The sequence below is a fragment of the Scylla paramamosain genome, unplaced genomic scaffold (assembly GCF_035594125.1).
Source record: "Scylla paramamosain isolate STU-SP2022 unplaced genomic scaffold, ASM3559412v1 Contig28, whole genome shotgun sequence".
Lineage (NCBI taxonomy): Eukaryota > Metazoa > Arthropoda > Malacostraca > Decapoda > Portunidae > Scylla > Scylla paramamosain.
The window spans coordinates 428,727-447,500 of NW_026973693.1; the positions used below are offsets into that span (position 1 = coordinate 428,727).

General features: G+C 46.9%; 1 protein-coding gene across 6 annotated transcripts in view; it reads left to right on the forward strand.

Annotated features, from left to right (window-relative positions):
• Positions 1 to 4,696: 4,696 nt before the first annotated feature.
• LOC135097658 (uncharacterized) overlaps positions 4,697 to 18,774 on the forward strand; it is a 15,829-nt gene continuing 1,751 nt past the window's right edge. The window contains exons 1-6 of one of the 6 annotated variants that reach the window (XM_063999610.1): positions 4,697 to 4,794; positions 12,664 to 13,204; positions 13,504 to 14,229; positions 14,632 to 14,766; positions 14,865 to 14,912; positions 18,531 to 18,710. In XM_063999610.1, the coding sequence (XP_063855680.1) occupies positions 13,202 to 13,204; positions 13,504 to 14,229; positions 14,632 to 14,766; positions 14,865 to 14,912; positions 18,531 to 18,710 (1,092 nt within the window). In that variant the 5' untranslated portion in view covers positions 4,697 to 4,794; positions 12,664 to 13,201. Of the gene's footprint in view, positions 4,795 to 10,428; positions 10,886 to 11,861; positions 11,976 to 12,220; positions 12,341 to 12,364; positions 12,573 to 12,663; positions 13,205 to 13,503; positions 14,230 to 14,631; positions 14,767 to 14,864; positions 14,913 to 18,530; positions 18,711 to 18,774 lie in introns of those variants that run through there. The other 5 variants (XM_063999608.1, XM_063999609.1, XM_063999606.1 and 2 more) reach the window with 5 other exon arrangements.

Below are 18,774 nucleotides of genomic sequence, written 5' to 3' on the forward strand. Positions count from 1 at the left end.
TAGTTCTGGTTCAGTGTACTCTCTGGGGAAGCAATCATGACTCTAAGTAATTTAATTTCATTCATAACCTCGTCAAGCGTCTTGTTCAGTTTAGCCAGCTCACCATCTTCTGCGTTAGATGCTAATATGGAGTTGATTAAATCTTCTTTGTTAATCTTTGCTAGTTGATTACGCTTAAGTTTACGCAGGTCTGACAGCTGTTTGGTTGCCATGGTAACGGTGTGATGTCAAACCCCTACTGCACATGCGCGGGCAGGTGGCGATTTGAGGGAATGTTTTCCCAGACGGCAGCTTCTTTTTACAACTACTTCTATATTCTGGGTTCCCACTGCCAAGACGAAAGTTGCTCACTAAGGTCTTACTGCATTCATGTAACGTGAGATGTCGTCTGGAGTCTCCAGAAGCCCTCAGGAACCCTAAAAAAAATGGCAAAAACTCGGAACACAGTCAGCTGTAAACTGACCTGGCCGCCATCTTGACACACAAACACACGCACACACACACCAACCCTAACGGGTGGCGGCGCGGTAGGACAGGTTGTGCACCAGCGGGCGGTAGTCGGGCAGGACAGGAGGTGGTGCACCAGCGGGCGGCAGTGGGGCAGGACAGGAGGTGGTGCACCAGCGGGCGGCAGTGGGGCAGGACAGGAGGTGGTGCAGTAGTAGTAGTAGTATATCTAATTACCCGGAAGTGGCCGAAAAACAGTGGAAATTGTGGGAAACATCGACCAAAAGACACGGAGGAGGGGGAAGGTCTCGGTCTGGGTCTCGACTCTCGATGACGTCATGTTTTCATGGCGGGCTGCCAACGGAGCTGGACCCTTCAATTCGCCCACACACGCCACACGAAGCCATGCATGCTTCACTACACGCCCACACACGTCCATACACACACACATGTAGTATCCACAGCCATTCACACACGCCCATACGTATTCATTCGTCCATACACACGCCCACATAAAGCCATACATACACACGCCCACACAAGGAAATACACGCCCACGCAAGCCCACACACCCACACGCATCCACAGGCATTCATACACGCCCATACGCATCCATACAAACGCCCACATAAAACCATACTTGCTTCCACACACGCCTACGTAAGGAAATGCACGCCCACAGACGCACACTTAAGGCCACATGCACCCACACGCATTCAAACATGCCTGTAAGTATCCACACCTCCACACACACGCCCACACACGCCTAAACACGCCCACACACATCTATACATAAGATTACATCACATCGATACAAATGTTCCAAGATGGCTGCCGACACGGCTTCACAGTCACCACTTATTTAGAGGCTGGCCTTGTTCATTTCAGCAACTGACAACTAACACCAAGGATTAGCGATGAAGATAATACATAGAGTGTTCATTTTGTTGGTCACTGATGAAGCATTGTAGCGCCAGACAAACGATATCTGCAATGCCTTTATTTGCAGTGACGCCAGCATCTATATATTTGCAGTGACTCCAGCTGCGCCATCTATATATTTGCAGTGACGCCAGCTGCGCCATCTATATATTTGCAGTGACGCCAGCTGCGCCATCTATATATTTGCAGTGACGCCAGCTGCGCCATCTATATATTTGCAGTGACGCCAGCTGCGCCATCTATATATTTGCAGTGACGCCAGCTGCGCTATCTATATATTTGCTGATGAAACACCGCCCTAAAAAAATCAGTAACACAGTTATCTCTCCCAAAAAACACCCAGGAAATAGAACTAAATACATAAAGCACCACAAACAACAACAACAACAACAAAAGCATCCCTATCCTTTCCAAAACACCTTGAAAACACACACACACACACACACACACACATACACACAAACACAAACACACACACAGATAGATAAGTTTACTGACCACAAATTGTCTGGCCTCACAGCCTTGACTTGCTCCAGGGGCAGGGAGGGTTGTCTAGCACTGGGGTGCTGACGTGTGTGCTGACATCACAGCCTTGACTTGCTCCAGGGGCAGGGAGGGCTGTCTAGCACTGTGGTGCTGACGTGTGTGCTGACATCATAATCGTGACTGTCCTGCGCTGGGTTAAGTACTCTTTTAAAGTGAGTGTTGATATCTTCACCAGTAGTGACCTCTCATTATCGTGTTCTGACACACTGACATCACCTTTCCAATCCACAGCTTGCCAAACTCTTCCGTCTCCCATTTACCCAAGTCATCCCTCTGCTAACATCATCTGACTTCTGCTAACTTTACAACTAACAGCACACACACTTATATATTTCATGGGATAGCCTGTCAGCAGTTCATTCGCGTTACTCTCATCTCGAACATCACTATCAACATGGACCACAATGTTCTCAAAATGTCGTTTGTCAGTGTCGGCAAAACGCTCAGAGCAACACAACCTTTCGTTACATGATTAAGTAACTCCTTTACCGCTGCTCCGAGGCGTGGGTTCGTATCAGCTGTGATAATGCAACCATCCTTTACATGGCCAGATGCATTCTTTCTTGTACAGCAGCAAATGACACACTCGAAAAACAAGGAGTAACTCGGCGGTGTGCACCAAAACACAACATGATGCCAGACACATTACTGAACTGAAGCCACGCCTGCTCAACAACACTCACACCCACGCCACGAACCAGTGAGCTTAACAACGCTTTACACACACCACAACACCACCCCGCCCCGCCCCGCCCCGCCCCGCCCCTCGGCTGCACCATCCAGCCACCTCACTGAGACATGATACGTAGCCGGGGAGCCGTACACTGGCAGGCTGGCTTTACTTCCCACAACACCATACTGGTCAGCACTCGCAACACTTGAGTTTTCTTCAACTTTGTATGAATTCCGTTGGCATTCCATGGTATAGACAACTCGCTCACTCGCCGTGGGTCATTTAAAAAGCCTGTTGCCTCCAGCCACTGATAACACAGCCGTTAATGTAAAGCTTCCTCTCCCGGCTCGCTCCCTCTCCGTCCTCTCCGCACCCCCAAATCTCTGCCGCGCTTTCCTTGCCGCCGGGGGCACGTCCTTCTTAACACACTTCTTTCTAAAGGGCTCGTTGCGTGTTGTGTGTCACACACACACACACACACACACACACACACACACACACACACTACCATGCCCAATACCTATTACTACTACTACTACTACTACTACTTTTTTTTTTTTTTTTTATGTAGGAAGGACACTGGCCAAGGGCAACAAAAATCTAATAAAAAAAATGCCCACTGAAATGCCAGTCCCATAAAAGGGTCAAAGCAGTGGTCAAAAATTGGTGGATAAGTGTCTTGAAACCTCCCTCTTGAAGGAATTCAAGTCATAGGAAGGTGGAAATACAGAAGCAGGCAGGGAGTTCCAGAGTTTACCAGAGAAAGGGATGAATGATTGAGAATACTGGTTAACTCTTGCGTTAGAGAGGTGGACAGAATAGGGGTGAGAGAAAGAAGAAAGTCTTGTGCAGCGAGGCCGCGGAAGGAGGGGAGGCATGCAGTTAGCAAGATCAGAAGAGCAGTTAGCATGAAAATAGCGGTAAAAGACAGCTAGATATGCAACATTGCGGCGGTGAGAGAGAGGCTGAAGACAGTCAGTTAGAGGAGAGGAGTTGATGAGACGAAAGGCTTTTGATTCCACCCTGTCTAGAAGAGCAGTATGAGTGGAACCCCCCCAGACATGTGAAGCATACTCCATACATGGACGGATAAGGCCCTTGTACAGAGTTAGCAGCTGGGGGGATGAGAAAAACTGGCAGAGACGTCTCAGAACACCTAACTTCATAGAAGCTGTTTTAGCTAAAGATGAGATGTGAAGTTTCCAGTTCAGATTATAAGTAAAGGACAGACCGAGGATGTTCAGTACTACTACTACTACTACTACTACTACTTACCATTCTTGCAGTTTTTTCAATCCATCTTCTGAATTGGTTTGCAGGCTTCTTGTTTTCCTTCCTTGTTTGTCTTGGCTGCAGAGAGAGAGAGAGAGAGAGAGAGAGAGAGAGAGAGAGAGAGAGAGAGAGAGAGAGAGAGAGAGAGAGAGAGAGAGAGGGAGAGGAGTAGGTAGGTGATAGAAAGATATGAGAAAAAAAGAGAGAAATGAAGAGATTTAAAGATAGAAAAACGAAGGGACATTGAGAGTGAGAGGGGTAGTGTGAGAGAGTGAGAGAGTGGGAGGCGAGTTGGTAGGTGATAAAAATAGATGAGAAAAAGAGAGAAATGAAGAGAATTAAAGATAGAAACACTTAGGGACATTAAAAGACGAAGAGGGGGATGTGTGCGAGAGAGAGAGAGAGAGAGAGAGAGAGAGAGAGAGAGAGAGAGAGAGAGAGAGAGAGAGAGAGGGTAGGAATGCTTTTTTAGGGTTTTAGTGACAGATTTCTGCATTACTGACAGGAGAAACACTATTTCAGTATGTTGTAGTGGAAGTTATAGGGGTTTTTAATGGTGTTGTTGTGGTTCCAGTGACAAATTAACAAGATATCTGCATCACTGACAGGAGGTTGTAGTGGAAGTTATAGGGGTTTTAAATGACATTTCTTGCAGTACTGACACCAGCCGCGTCACCGCCCTCCACAAGACCAATGATGGCGCAAGCAGTCTGGCCTCCCAAGACAGCCCTCATTGAGCTGTTGAGGTTAACGACAGCACACGCGGAGCCGAGGCCATCCCCTTGAGTGTCGGCCCAACACACCACTCAGTCTGGTGCCAAGGTTAAGAGTGATGACTGCGTGAGTGGCGCTGCTTCCCTCAGTGCATCGGTGGTTAGTGACGCAGAGGACCTGAGGGTCACGCTTTTGTAGGAGTGAGTATCCTAAGTTTCTGAAGCAAGATATAGACCTTATGAACGTAGATATGTGTACGTAGATATGTGTAGCGCACCGAAGGTAAGGCGAAGCGCAGGCACACAGCAGGCAGACAGTGGGAGACAGCAGGAGGGTCGTGTGCCGAGGTGTTGCACTCTCAGGTAGTGGAGCCATGAAGGCAGGCGGGTGGCTGGTTGCTTTGTACCTCGCCATGGTCATGAGTAATACTTAGAATCGTCCTAGCAATTACTATCGTCTTTACATCTCGTGTTTCATGTGTTTATTTGGTGCTTGATCAAGATGTGAGAAACGGTACTCTCTGTGGTGCTTCGCATGCAGTGACCCAGTGTTTCACTATCAACTGTACTGTGTTAAGATATTTCATTTGTTACGTGCTGATCAAAATATTTCCTTTCCTCTCCCTTATTATTTTTTACTCTGACATCACAAGTCACTCAGTATTTTTTCCTCGCATAACAAGGGCTGTTTCTGGCATTCTGGGGCCTCATGCGAAGGGCTGCTTGGTAACCCTGCGTTGTGGAGCTATGGTAGGTGGATCCCCAGCCCTCTAAGGGGGTTGCAACCACTTCTTTCACATATTAAATGTATAAATCTGGTGGACTTTGAGAGGAAAAAAAAACCTGAATCCGTAAATATGATAGGCTACTTTCTTCAACGTGATTATACGCATGACACAGTAGCAGTGTCCCTTCAAGGTATACACCCAGTTTAGCAATTACAAAGTACACAAATATAACAGAGATAAAAATGAAAATGTGCAAAGTTTGTGAGGTGGATCGACCCGAGGCGAGATACCATAGTCTATCATAAGAGAGAACGACAGGCAGCCTTAACCGTGAAAGAAAACGGAAAGTAAAGGGCACACACTATAAAAATTATCCTCAAAATTAACAGGTGAAATACACCCTCCATGTCACATGCTGTATGTGAAAGTATTATTTCTAAAATTATTGAAATATGAGTAGAAATAAAAAAAAAAAATCTCACAACTCTATCCTAATCACGTACAGTAATACTCAGACATGGCTAGACTCAGCAAAGCCTCCTCTTCCTTTCACTTACTTCCATTGCATTCACATGTAGAAAGTTTCCTTTCCCGCAAACATTCTACCATAATTGAATCTGTAATTGCTTACCCAAACCTTTCTACATGCCTTTTACTTCCATCTCATGGGAAACCTGAACTGAAAACCTTTTCCCCACGTATATTACTTTTCTCAAGTGTATTTACTCTAAATTAAGAACACTAACTGCCTAACATGTCCAAACTCCGCCAAGCCTCGCCTCTCGCTTGCTGTCTCCTCCCTGCATCGGACAGACGTGTCAGCGCAGTGTTGCTCAGGCACAGGGGAAGAGCGCCGAGCTGTGCGGTGTCGGCTCCTCTGCTGATCCAGCCTGTCAACATGCAGACAATAAGTCCCCAAGAGAAGACTAGATCTGCATCAGCCAGCAGTTCACTGATCACCGCGAATACAGCACGACACTGACAAAGAATGAAGTGTACGTGAGGCCTGCATATCAATGAAAGAAATCACCCGTGGGCTTGAGCATGCTGGAATAAAATACAAATAAGATCTACAGGGAAATGACATAAGTTTTGTGCAGTGGTGTACTACAAAGACTTACATAAGAGTTGTAGCTGAGTGGCACTTTTTTGTGAAGCACTAAAGAGGTAAACACTACGCACTAACATAATCCTTTACTTAACAAGACAGAAACCCACCGGTACATGCCTTACATCAGCTCACATGGAAAGAAAACAGCCAGACAAGTTTTTGGTGTATAAAGCACCAATACACCTCCTTACACCGTGTTAACTGAGTGAAGGGCCGCCACTTACGAAGTGTGCGCCCTAATCCTGCTCACAACCTGTTTTAAATTGCTCATTATGAGACTTACAAGAAATTATGATTAAAAATACTATTACATATAGAATACTCATCATAAACACAAAACTAAAAAAAAAAATATGCCGTGTTAGAGAGAGAGAGAGAGAGAGAGAGAGAGAGAGAGAGAGAGAGAGAGAGAGAGAGAAAGTGACAAATGTGTACTTATGTTTAAATAGTGAAAACATGCATTTGCTTATATAACACTCGTAAGTGTATGTCACCATTCCTCGCTAAGTTCAGTAATACAGCAGAATATATATATATATATATATATATATATATATATATATATATATATATATATATATATATATATATATATATATATATATATATATATATATATATATATATATGTATATATGTATATATATATATATATATATATATATATATATATATATATATATATATATATATATATATATATATATATATATATATATATATATATATATATATATATATATATATATATATATATATCCGGCGCCTATTGCACACTACCACTGCTACTGCTGTGTTCCTTAACTTGATGCAAACTCCAGTACAAAAAACCCTCCAGTGCACAATGAAGCAAACTCCACATCTCGCCCATCACCTCCACCCTCGCTCCACTAGGCTCCGCCACCCGCCCCGCCCCGCCCCGCTACCACGCCACCACTTCACCATGCCTGAGACAACACGCTGATGAACCGCTGACTCACAGTCACGGAATACGATGAATAATTTACCTTTTCAAGATGTTGCATTGGACGGGGGAAGCCGAACACTCCACAGTGCTCACCAAACAACAACAACAAAGTCATACACGTGGGCTACATACACGCATACACTGAACACTTCCACAATACACTTACCATTCAGATTCTGTTGACAAATGCCTCATGTTTGTTACAGCTGCCTTCACACTCACCACAGCTAACCCTTCCTGCTCACACAAACCAAAACTCTTCCCTTCTTGCTTCTTTTTCTATAACAATCACGATTTTTATTTTTATTTTATTTATTTATCTATTTATCTCCGTCTCTCACAAGTACATTCACCCAATTACGATCACGCTGGAGGTCTGGAACTCAAGACCTCTCACCCTAACTCTACATTTTTCCTTTATTTATTTATTTACTTATTTATTTTATTTTATTTATTTATTTTATTTTCTTAGTTTTTTTTTTTTTTTTTTTTTTTTTCTTTTTTTTTTTTTTTTTTTTGTCTCGAGAGGAACGTTAAGGCGTGCCATGCATTTGTTCCTCTGATCAAGAGATTCGGCTTGTACCAAACCCTTCCTTCTCTCACACACACAGTTTTCAAATGGCACAGAGGTGAACACTCGCATTCCAATAAGTGTTTTCCTCACTGATTATACGGAATTGCTTGTTAAAAATTATCACAATTATTAGAACGTCCCTGAAAACCACTGCGTTGTCAGTAGAGCTTCCTGAAAACAGTGGAGAGGGGACGAGGAAGCGTTTAATACGACCCGTAACGTGTTTCATTATTTTACATAATGCAATTTTTTTTTGCTACCCCAAACAATTCGAAACCATCTCTGTAAAACAATGAAGACATTTGAAATGCGCAGTTCACCATTTTTAAACCCCAACACCGGTGAGTCACGTCAGGAATTCCCGCGCCGTTGCCAGATGTACTCCCCGTTGTTGATGCACTTTCCACTCTTATTTTTCCAGCAACATTTTTAGCAGATAATAATTATTTTCTTATGTGTTCCTGCCGGGTACGCCGACAGGTTTGTCATATCACGTGACGTTTTTCAAATATCAGCGGGGATGATGGAAGATTTGTTGATTATTCTGGTAGCTCTGATAGTGATGACCCTCTAGATCAGTGGTTCTCAAACTATGGGTCGCGACCCAAAGTTGGGTCGCGAGATCAATTTTGATGGGTCGCAGGGACACAGGAACATTATCATGCTTTCAGTGTTTCAGTGTATTTCAGTTACTTAACTGAATTATTCTTCTTTAACCACAAATTACTTTTGTTATGTATGTTCATCTTCCCCCCACCTCCCTCCTGGGCCCCACGTAATGGTGTCTCTGACAGGAATGACTCCTGTATCAAACGCGTATGTTGGACTGACAGTGGGCCCATGCAGGCTCGTGTGCGGTGTCTATTTTCCACCGACCGCAGGCGAGAGGGTTGTGCTGTTTGCAGTCATTTTTGTCAGTAGTGTGTGTGTGTGTGTGTGTGTGTGTGTGTGTGTGTGTATAATTATATAATATCTTGCTTCATATACTACTTACTATATTTACTAACTAATAATAATAATAATAATAATGTTTCGTTCTTATTGGTTTATTCTACAACTTCATCACATATGAACCAATCATAGGTCGCGAAGGAATGAAATGTTCCAAATAGGGTCGCTCATGAAAAAAAAAAGTTTGAGAACCACTGCTTTAGATGATAGCAATAAAGATAAAGGTTATGTGTATAGTGGAGAGGGCGATGCTGAAAGCGAGGAAGTAAGTGATGAAGAGTTAGTGTTTACTGGGAAAAGTAAAGCTCGCGTCTCTACATTCATGCAGGCGTGACTTACTAGCCATGATTACTTATTACGTAATGACTGAGAGCGTAACCAGGACCCTGACCTTCAAGAGTGATATGCCAGACACTCCCACAGGAATAGTTATTGCCCACACAGAGCAAGCAAGTGCAGCAAAAACAAGATATTTGAAAAACCTCATGTGACGTGAGAAACCTGTGGGCGTACCCAACAGGAGCACGTCATGTGACGTGAATAACACCTTACTACGAGTTAAAGGCAGTTCAGTATTTCCTCACACTCATCCATATACAGGATAGACAGCCCAACTTTGCATTGCACCAGGTATGACTAATGAAGAACAACAGCAAAGTTACCAGATGTAGTGACAGAAGTGACAGAAAAAGCACAGTAGGGCACACAAGCTTACCTGAGAAAGTGCAACATAAGCCTGCAGAGATAAAACAAGTTATAGAAAACGGAACACATTAGCGGAAACAGAAACAGAGACTAAAGAATTTATTACCGGTTACACTACAGCTACAACAACAACAACAACAACTACTACTACTACTACTACTACTACTACTACTACTGCTGCTGCTGCTGCTGCTGCTGCTGCTACTACTACTACTACTACTACTACTACTACTACTACTACTACTACTACTACTACTACTACTACTACTACTACTACTACTGCTGCTGCTGTTGCTGCTGCTGCTGCTGCTTCTGCTGGCCGCCTGACTCAAGGCCTGCCAGCGTTATCTATAGCATGATAGCTGTTATCAGGCTGTGGGAGGACGCCCTTATCAGCTGTCCTTGCAACCTTCAGTAGAAGTGAGTGAAGAGGTTACTCGGAAAATGTGGTCATAGCCTTGGCTTCACTGTAAATAAACAAAAGGATAACACGACACTTGCAGGAGGAAGAAGAGGAAGTGGAAAACGAGGAAGACAAGCAGACTGAAATGAACGAAAAAAAAAGAGGAGGTGGTGGTGGTTGACCTCCGTGATCCTGAGCGGCGACTGGCCAGCGCCTCCCGCCACCACTCAGCGACTGTGCCCTGGCTGGTCTTGGCCAGGGTCTTTAAGGGAGGGCAATTCAGGAGATGACATAGCAGTCTTTAACAGGCTGAACAATTTTCTACCCTCAGCCTTCCCCTCAGTCACGGTGCGGGCGCCCCTCAGGCCTCATGTAGGTAAATATTTCCCTGTCACACTTATGCTCAGAGACAACATTTTGGCGTCGGTAAATCATGTATTTCCTACAGAGCATCTAAAAACACTAGGGAAATTTTATTCAGGTTAGACTCACCAAGTGTCATTTCCTTGCTTGGTGCATCCCAGACCTAGATATCTGGTGACGAGGCGAGAGTGAGGCGAGAGTCGTCACTGAGGCAAGAGCGAACGACACGTCCAGAGTGCTGCAGGAAGCGTTAATCATCGTGGCTGTCGTTCAAAAAGTCTTCTAGGGACTCATTGCTCATATTTACTGTTTTAACCCAGGAAACAAGACAAAATGAAACACGTAAGGTGAAAGAAGAATGAAACAAGAATGAAGAAATGAAGAAGGAAATAAAAAGTAGAAAGAATAAATGAGGGAAGAAGATGATAAACACAACAACAGGTAGCAAGAAGAGACGAGACGTGGCCACCGAGGAGAACAACAAAATCCGGTGAGTCATCACAACACTAACAAAGCTTGAGATTAGCACAAGATTACAAGAAGAGGTACTCAGGTGACCATCACTGAATTAGTATACGAGGGAAGCAGAGGTCACCGGAAGCAGATGATGTGGACAACACGGACAGCCGGCACACCATAGGAACCGCCGCCTCCTTGTTCCTGATTAGAAGATGCGATTACCAAAGCTACTCGAGAATGAACCTTAGTGAAAGTTAAGGGAAAATAAACTGTATGATCGAAGTATGGGAAGAAAAATATAGTTACTTGAAAATGGATCTTGCGGAAAGTATAGGAAAATGAACTGTATGATCAAAGTATGAGGAAATAAATATACTTACTCGAAAATTAACCTTATTGAAAGTTACAGGAAAATGAACTAAATGATCGAAATATTGGAAAATAAATGTTATAACAACGGAAGCCTTGTTGGGGCAAAAGGTTGCTATAACATCACGTGTATATTACAAGGTGTAGGAGACGGGAATAGACAGAAACAGACAGAGAGACAAGCTAGACAGAGCTGTCAGACCAGAGAGGGTCAGGATGGGCATAAGGTGCCAGACAGTTGCAATGCAGTCACAGTAAAATGTTGGTGTTATATATTGACAGAGAGGGATTGGGTAGGTGTGGGATGTGTTCCTCATTGAATATTAGCTGCCAGGTTTGTGTAGGATGTGATTTATCAGTGAGTGTTAAATATGTTAAATGATTTGAATCGGAAGTGTAATGTGAAGTGTTCCAGATATTTAATGGTGTTTATCTGAAGAGAGATGAAACTATTTTCGTAGATTTTCGTTGTTGTCGGAAGTCGTATATGATCGTCTGAGTGTAAATATATGTAAATGACACAAATTAGGTATAAATTATAGAAACTTAAAGCGTTCCCTTGAACCCACAAAAGCCAGTCTTATAGATTAGGGACGCACCAACACTGCGCAACATGGAAACACGACATTACAGCGTGACGGCGCCAGTGACAGTGATGTGTGTTGCATCACTCACAACAGACAGGACAGTATCTCATCAATAAGAGGACCACACCTCGGTGAGGAGCATTTGTCCCATCACGGATCTGAGAGGTAATTGTTATTCAAATGTTAAGGAAAGAATACTTCTATAGAGCGGAATAAAAGTAATGTTTGTGTTGTTCACGTTGATGGTCGGTCAGTTCAGCAGTGACATGAAAGTCAGCTGCTAGACAAGGCGGGAGTTGCTTCGGGTATCAGTGTGGCAGCTTTTCCTCGACATGAGAGGCGATGGAAGTTACCAGATACTGCGATTCTTCCAGTGGCCACCTCCCCAACTCCCCGCCGCCACAGGTGTGATACGAGTAGTAATCTTATCACTCTTGTCTTAACTCACCTGTGGACTGTTGGCGGTGGCGTGAGCACGTAGTACCTCTGGCGACATCACCTGGCGGCGCTGGTGACGCGGAGAAACATAGGTGTTGAAGTTGTTCCTCATCCGCCCCTGCTGCCCCTCTCACCGCATCATGATTTCTCAATATTAATTCCTTTAGTTCTTCATTAATGCTTCCCTCCCCGTGAGTGAGCCACATGAAGCGCACGTCGGCATCACCACCCTTTGCTTGACACGCTCGCACAACAACAAGGTGCCTGCAAGCGTGTGTGCCTTACAGCGACCTGTTGTCCCCACACGGCTTCCATTGCAATAAGGTTTATTTGCCATTACTTTAGTTCATTTTACTATAACTTTAAGTGAGCTTATTTCTTGACTAACTGGTGAATTGCATCTCCATCCAATCAGGAGCAAGGAGACGGAGTGTGACGCGCGTTGTGGCACCAACACAGAGGCAGGCAGCCTGAAGGAAGGCCAGCAACACAGAGGCAGGCAGCCTGAAGGAAGGCCAGCAACACAGAGGCAGGCAGCCTGAAGTAAGGCCAGCAACACAGAGGCAGGCAGCCTGAAGCAAGGCCAGCAACATAGAGGCAGGCAGCCTGAAGGAAGGCCAGCAACACAGAGGCAGGCAGCCTGAAGGAAGGCCAGCAACACAGAGGCAGGCAGCCTGAAGCAAGGCCAGCAACACAGAGGCAGGCAGCCTGAAGCAAGGCCAGCAACATAGAGGCAGGCAGCCTGAAGGAAGGCCAGCAACACAGAGGCAGGCAGCCTGAAGGAAGGCCAGCAACACAGAGGCAGGCAGCCTGAAGCAAGGCCAGCAACACAGAGGCAGGCAGCCTGAAGGAAGGCCAGCAACACAGAGGCAGGCAGCCTGAAGGAAGGCCAGCAACACAGAGGCAAGCAGCCTGAAGCAAGGCCAGCAACACAGAGGCAGGCAGCTTGAACCATGGTGAGTGTTGTCCTCAGCAGTACTGGAATTATATATATATATATATATATATATATATATATATATATATATATATATATATATATATATATATATATATATATATATATATATATATATATATATATATTAAATGAGTGGTTGTGAATGAGGGGGAAAACATGAAGGTGAGGGGTTAATGGTGGAGGAAAGATTGACAGCAGCAGCAGCAGCAGCAGCAGCAGCAGCATGAGGTGTTTGGTGTGGGGAGCGTGCCGGGCTTTGTGCAGTGTGTCCCTCACGCCGCCTCTTTGTTGCAGGATGACAACGTGGAGGACTGTCCAGTGTGCCTCGCCACCTTTGACGACACCCTCAGGCGGCCACGCACTCTGCCCTGTGGCCATACAGTGTGCTCGCCGTGCATTGACGGACTGAAGCAGCAGGGTGCCGTCACGTGCCCCACCTGCCGGGCGAGTCATGCCGTGCCCGAGGCGGGCCAGTTCCCCATCTCCTATGCTGTTGAGGGACTGGTGAGGAGGCTGAGGGGTGCAGGACTGGCCTCTCTGCCAGCCGAGCCAGGGAAGCAGGCAGCCCCACCAGTGACACGGCCTGCACCAAAGGCGACAACGGGACTCAGCAAGAGTGCACAGTCCCTGCTGCAGGAGCAAGAGGCGAAGGTCCTGGCTGCCATCCGCTCCTGCCAGGAGGAGCAGAGCCAGCTGGCCGAGTATCTGACAACCCTCGGTGGCTGGAGCAGTCGCCAGCAGCGGCTGCAAGACGAGCTGCAGACGCTGGTGGACCAGAGCAAGAGTGCCCAGGAGGCGGTGCACCGCGTGGAGTCCCGGGTAGAGGGCAGGCAGGAGGAGGTGCGGCAGAAGGAGCAGCAGCTGCACGCCGCGCTACAGTCGCTGCGCAAGGCCGCAACACGGCAGGAAGCTTATGAGGTCATTGAGGACACATACCATCTGATGGAGAAGGACAGTCAGAGAACAGGGGAGTGCCTGGGAGTGTTTCCCGACGTCCACGCCGTCACCATCGTCACCAGGGTGGGTGTGGCCTCACATTTGTGCTTGCAGGTCACTCTTCTGGCCACGGTCAGTGAGTGATTGAGTGAGTGAGTTTACTGAGCACACCTCAAGCTGTGCATACAACACTCACATACAACACAGTGTTTGTAGTCCCAAACATGTGCTTTACTCCACAACAATGTTAAAACATTAAACTCCAAGTAGCGCGTCAACACTTCATCAGTCACTTGTTGAGTTACAGTGGTACACAGTATTAAACTAATTACAAACACTTACCTCAAACCACCATTATCAACACTCCTGCCTAACTTATTTACCACAGACCAGGCCTTCACCACACGTCCCTCCGTTTGCACGGTGCCACACACACACACACACACACACACACACACACCGCCTCACTGCCGTGCTGTGTTTCAGGTGGCAGAGGCATCGCGCGCAGCCCTGCAGGCCGCCACCGCTGCCGCCGCTGCCACACAGGCAGCCCTGGAGGCACCGGGCACTGCTGCTGCAGCCTCGGGGGACTCCAGCCTCCCAGCAGCCTGGCCCGAGGCCAGGCTGCTGGGAGGCTGCTGCTGCTGGGAGGCTGCTGCTGCTGCTGCTGCTGCTGCTGGGAGGCTGCTGGGAGGCTGCTGCAGGATAGGCGATGCCTATCCTGCATCGCGGATAGGCTGCAGGCACTGCTGGCGCCGCTCCTGACGGTGAGTGTGGCAGGTCACGAGTGTCACTGCTGCCTGTCAGCACTGCTCTTGGTGCGCGGCTCACGGCTCTCTCTCTCTCTCTCTCTCTCTCTCTCTCTCTCTCTCTCTCTCTCTCTCTCTCTCTCTCTCTCTCTCTCTCTCTCTCTCCTGCCAGTGTGGAGTGGTGTGCTCTCTTTCTCTCTCCTTGCTCTCTCTCTCTCTCTCTCTCTCTCTCTCTCTCTCTCTCTCTCTCTCTCTCTCTCTCTCTCTCTCTCTCTGTCAGCCGGCTGTTTTTCCAGCCGGCTGGTCAGTCGAAAGCCTTCACATTTTTTTTTTTTTTTATGTAGGAAGGACACTGGCCAAGGGCAACAAAAATCTAATAAAAAAAATGCCAGTCCCATAAAAGGGTCAAAGCAGTGGTCAAAAATTGATGGATAAGTGTCTTGAAACCTCCCTCTTGAAGGAATTCAAGTCATAGGAAGGTGGAAATACAGAAGCAGGCAGGGAGTTCCAGAGTTTACCAGAGAAAGGGATGAATGATTGAGAATACTGGTTAACTCTTGCGTTAGAGAGGTGGACAGAATAGGGGTGAGAGAAAGAAGAAAGTCTTGTGCAGCGAGGCCACGGAAGGAGGGGAGGCATGCAGTTAGCAAGATCAGAATAGCAGTTAGCATGAAAATAGCGGTAGAAGACAGCTAGATATCCAACATTGCGGCGGTGAGAGAGAGGCTGAAGACAGTCAGTTAGAGGAGAGGAGTTGATGAGACGAAAAGCTTTTGATTCCACCCTGTCTAGAAGAGCAGTATGAGTGGAACCCCTCCAGACATGTGAAGCATACTCCATACATGGACGGATAAGGCCCTTGTACAGAGTTAGCAGCTGGGGGGATGAGAAAAACTGGCAGAGACGTCTCAGAACACCTAACTTTATAGAAGCTGTTTTACCTAGAGATGAGATGTGAAGTTTCCAGTTCAGATTATAAGTAAAGGACAGACCGAGGATGTTCAGTGTAGAAGAGGGGGACAGTTGAGTGTCATTGAAGAAGAGGGGATAGTTGTCTGGAAGGTTGTGTCGAGTTGACAGATGGAGGAATTGAGTTTTTGAGGCATTGAACAATACGAAGTTTGCTCTGCCCCAATCAGAAATTTTAGAAAGATCAGAAGTCAGGCGTTCTGTGGCTTCCCTGCGTGATATGTTTACTTCCTGAAGGGTTGGACGTCTATGAAAAGACGTGGAAAAGTGCAGGGTGGTATCATCAGCGTAGGAGTGGATAGGACAAGAAGATTGGTTTAGAAGATCATTAATGAATAATAAGAAGAGAGTGGGTGACAGGACAGAACCCTGAGGAACACCACTGTTAATAGATTTAGGTGAAGAACAGTGACTGTCTAGCACAGCAGCAATAGAATGGTCAGAAAGGAAACTTGAGATGAAGTTACAGAGAGAAGGATAGAAACCGTATGAGGGTAGTTTGGAAATCAAAGCTTTGTGCCAGACTCTATCAAAAGCTTTTGGTATGTCCAAGGCAACAGCAAAAGTTTCACCAAAATCTCTAAAAGAGGATGACCAAGACTCAGTAAGGAAAGCCAGAAGATCACCAGTAGACCGGCGCCGACGGAACCCATACTGGCGATTAGATAGAAGGTTATGAAGTGATAGATGTTTAAGAATCTTCCTGTTGAGGATAGATTCAACAACATTAGATAGGCAGGAAATTAAAGCAATAGGACGGTAGTTTGAGGGATTAGAACGGTCACCCTTTTTAGGAACAGGTTGAATGTAGGCAAACTTCCAGCAAGAAGGAAAGGTAAATGTTGACAGACAGAGCTGAAAGAGTTTGACTAGGCAAGATGCAAGCACGGAGGCACAGTTTCGGAGAACAATAGGAGGGACCCCATCAGGTCCATAAGCCTTCCGAGGGTTTAGGCCAGCGAGGGCATGGAAAACATCATTGCGAAAAATTTTAATACGTGGCATGAAGTAGTCAGAGGGTGGAGGAGAGGGAGGAACAAGCCCAGAATCGTCCAAGGTAGAGTTTTTAGCAAAGGTTTGAGCAAAGAGTTCAGCTTTAGAAATAGATGTGATAGCAGTGGTGCCATCTGGTTGAAATAGAGGAGGGAAAGAAGAAGCAAAGTTATTGGAAATATTTTTGGCTAGATGCCAGAAATCACGAGGGGAGTTAGATCTTGAAAGGTTTTGACATTTTCTGTTAATGAAGGAGTTTTTGGCTAGTTGGAGAACAGACTTGGCATGGTTCCGGGCAGAAATATAAAGTGCATGAGATTCTGGTGATGATGGAAAGCAGCCGCTGGTCCCGCTGGTCCGCTGCATCACGACGCAAACAATCAAGATGGAGTCGTCCTCCGACGAGCTGGCTGCTGTGGCTGTAGTTTTGCTGTGCTTGAAGAGAAAGCAAAGGAAGAAATGAGTGTGGACTTATTACTGGTGTATCTAGCCTGGCAGGCTGTGGTGCTGTGGTGCTGTGGTACACACGTGCTGGGGCGCTGGCTGCCTCAGTGCCTGGTGTATGTAGCCTGGCAGGCTGTGGTGCTGTGGTGCTGTGGTACACACGTGCTGGGGCGCTGGTTGCCTTAGTGCCTGGTGTATATAGCCTGGCAGGCTGTGGTGCTGTGGTGCTGTGGTGCTGTGGTACACACGTGCTGGGCCGCTGGCTGCCTCAGTGCCTGGTGTATATAGCCTGGCAGGCTGTGGTGCTGTGGTGCTGTGGTACACACGTGCTGGGCCGCTGGCTGCCTCAGTGCCTGGTGTATATAGCCTGGCAGGCTGTGGTGCTGTGGTGCTGTGGTGCTGTGGTACACACGTGCTGGGGCGCTGGCTGCCTCAGTGCCTGGTGTATATAGCCTGGCAGGCTGTGGTGCTGTGGTGCTGTGGTGCTGTGGTACACACGTGCTGGGCCGCTGGCTGCCTCAGTGCCTGGTGTATATAGCCTGGCAGGCTGTGGTGCTGTGGTGCTGTGGTGCTGTGGTACACACGTGCTGGGGCGCTGGCTGCCTCAGTGCCTGGTGTATCTAGCCTGGCAGGCTGTGGTGCTGTGGTACACACGTGCTGGGGCGCTGGCTGCCTCAGTGCCTGGTGTATCTAGCCTGGCAGGCTGTGGTGCTGTGGTGCTGTGGTACACACGTGCTGGGGGCTGGCTGCCTTACTGAACACATAAACAAACATGATGTTCCTCGTCTGTTTTCCACAATTTTTGTAAATGAATGTAAATATTTAATCCATTTATTGTACATATTGGCAGATAGTCAGTGATTATTACTAAAACACTTGCCATCAACATTCCACTATTTTCAATTTTATATTGATAATTGTTCTCATTTGACCCGGGAAAATGGCGTCAAGGCGGCCTATCACACCCACAGACCGGCTTCCCGGCTGCTCCGGCAATTCAGCAAATCCCGGCTGCTTTTCTCTTCTGGCTGCATGATCCCGGCTAAAAGCAGCCGTGAATTACCCCGTGTAAGTCCCCCTTTACACTGAGCAGGCTCCTGAATGCCTAAAAGTCTGCTGCTGCTGCTGCTGCTGCTGCTGCTGCTGCTGCTGTCGCTGCCTTTTGAAATGTACTGCTTGTATCCCTTCCCCAAACTGCCAGCCTGACTTGCTGCCTCCTCCTCCCTGCAGGCCGAGGACCTGCACAGCCTAACACAGCGTGCCAGGGGCCTGGTGGAGGCTGGCCTTGCTTTTGCCGTCCAAGACGTGGAGGGACAGACTCGGCACGCAAGGATCAGCCTTGAAGACGGCAGCCTTTACCTCCACTCCCTGCAGGCCCAGGCCCTGCCGAACTTCACCGCCACCCTGCAGGTGGGTCAGGGCCTCGCGCCCCACCCTGGTGCCACCACCGCGTGGCTGGAGGGAAGGGGACTGT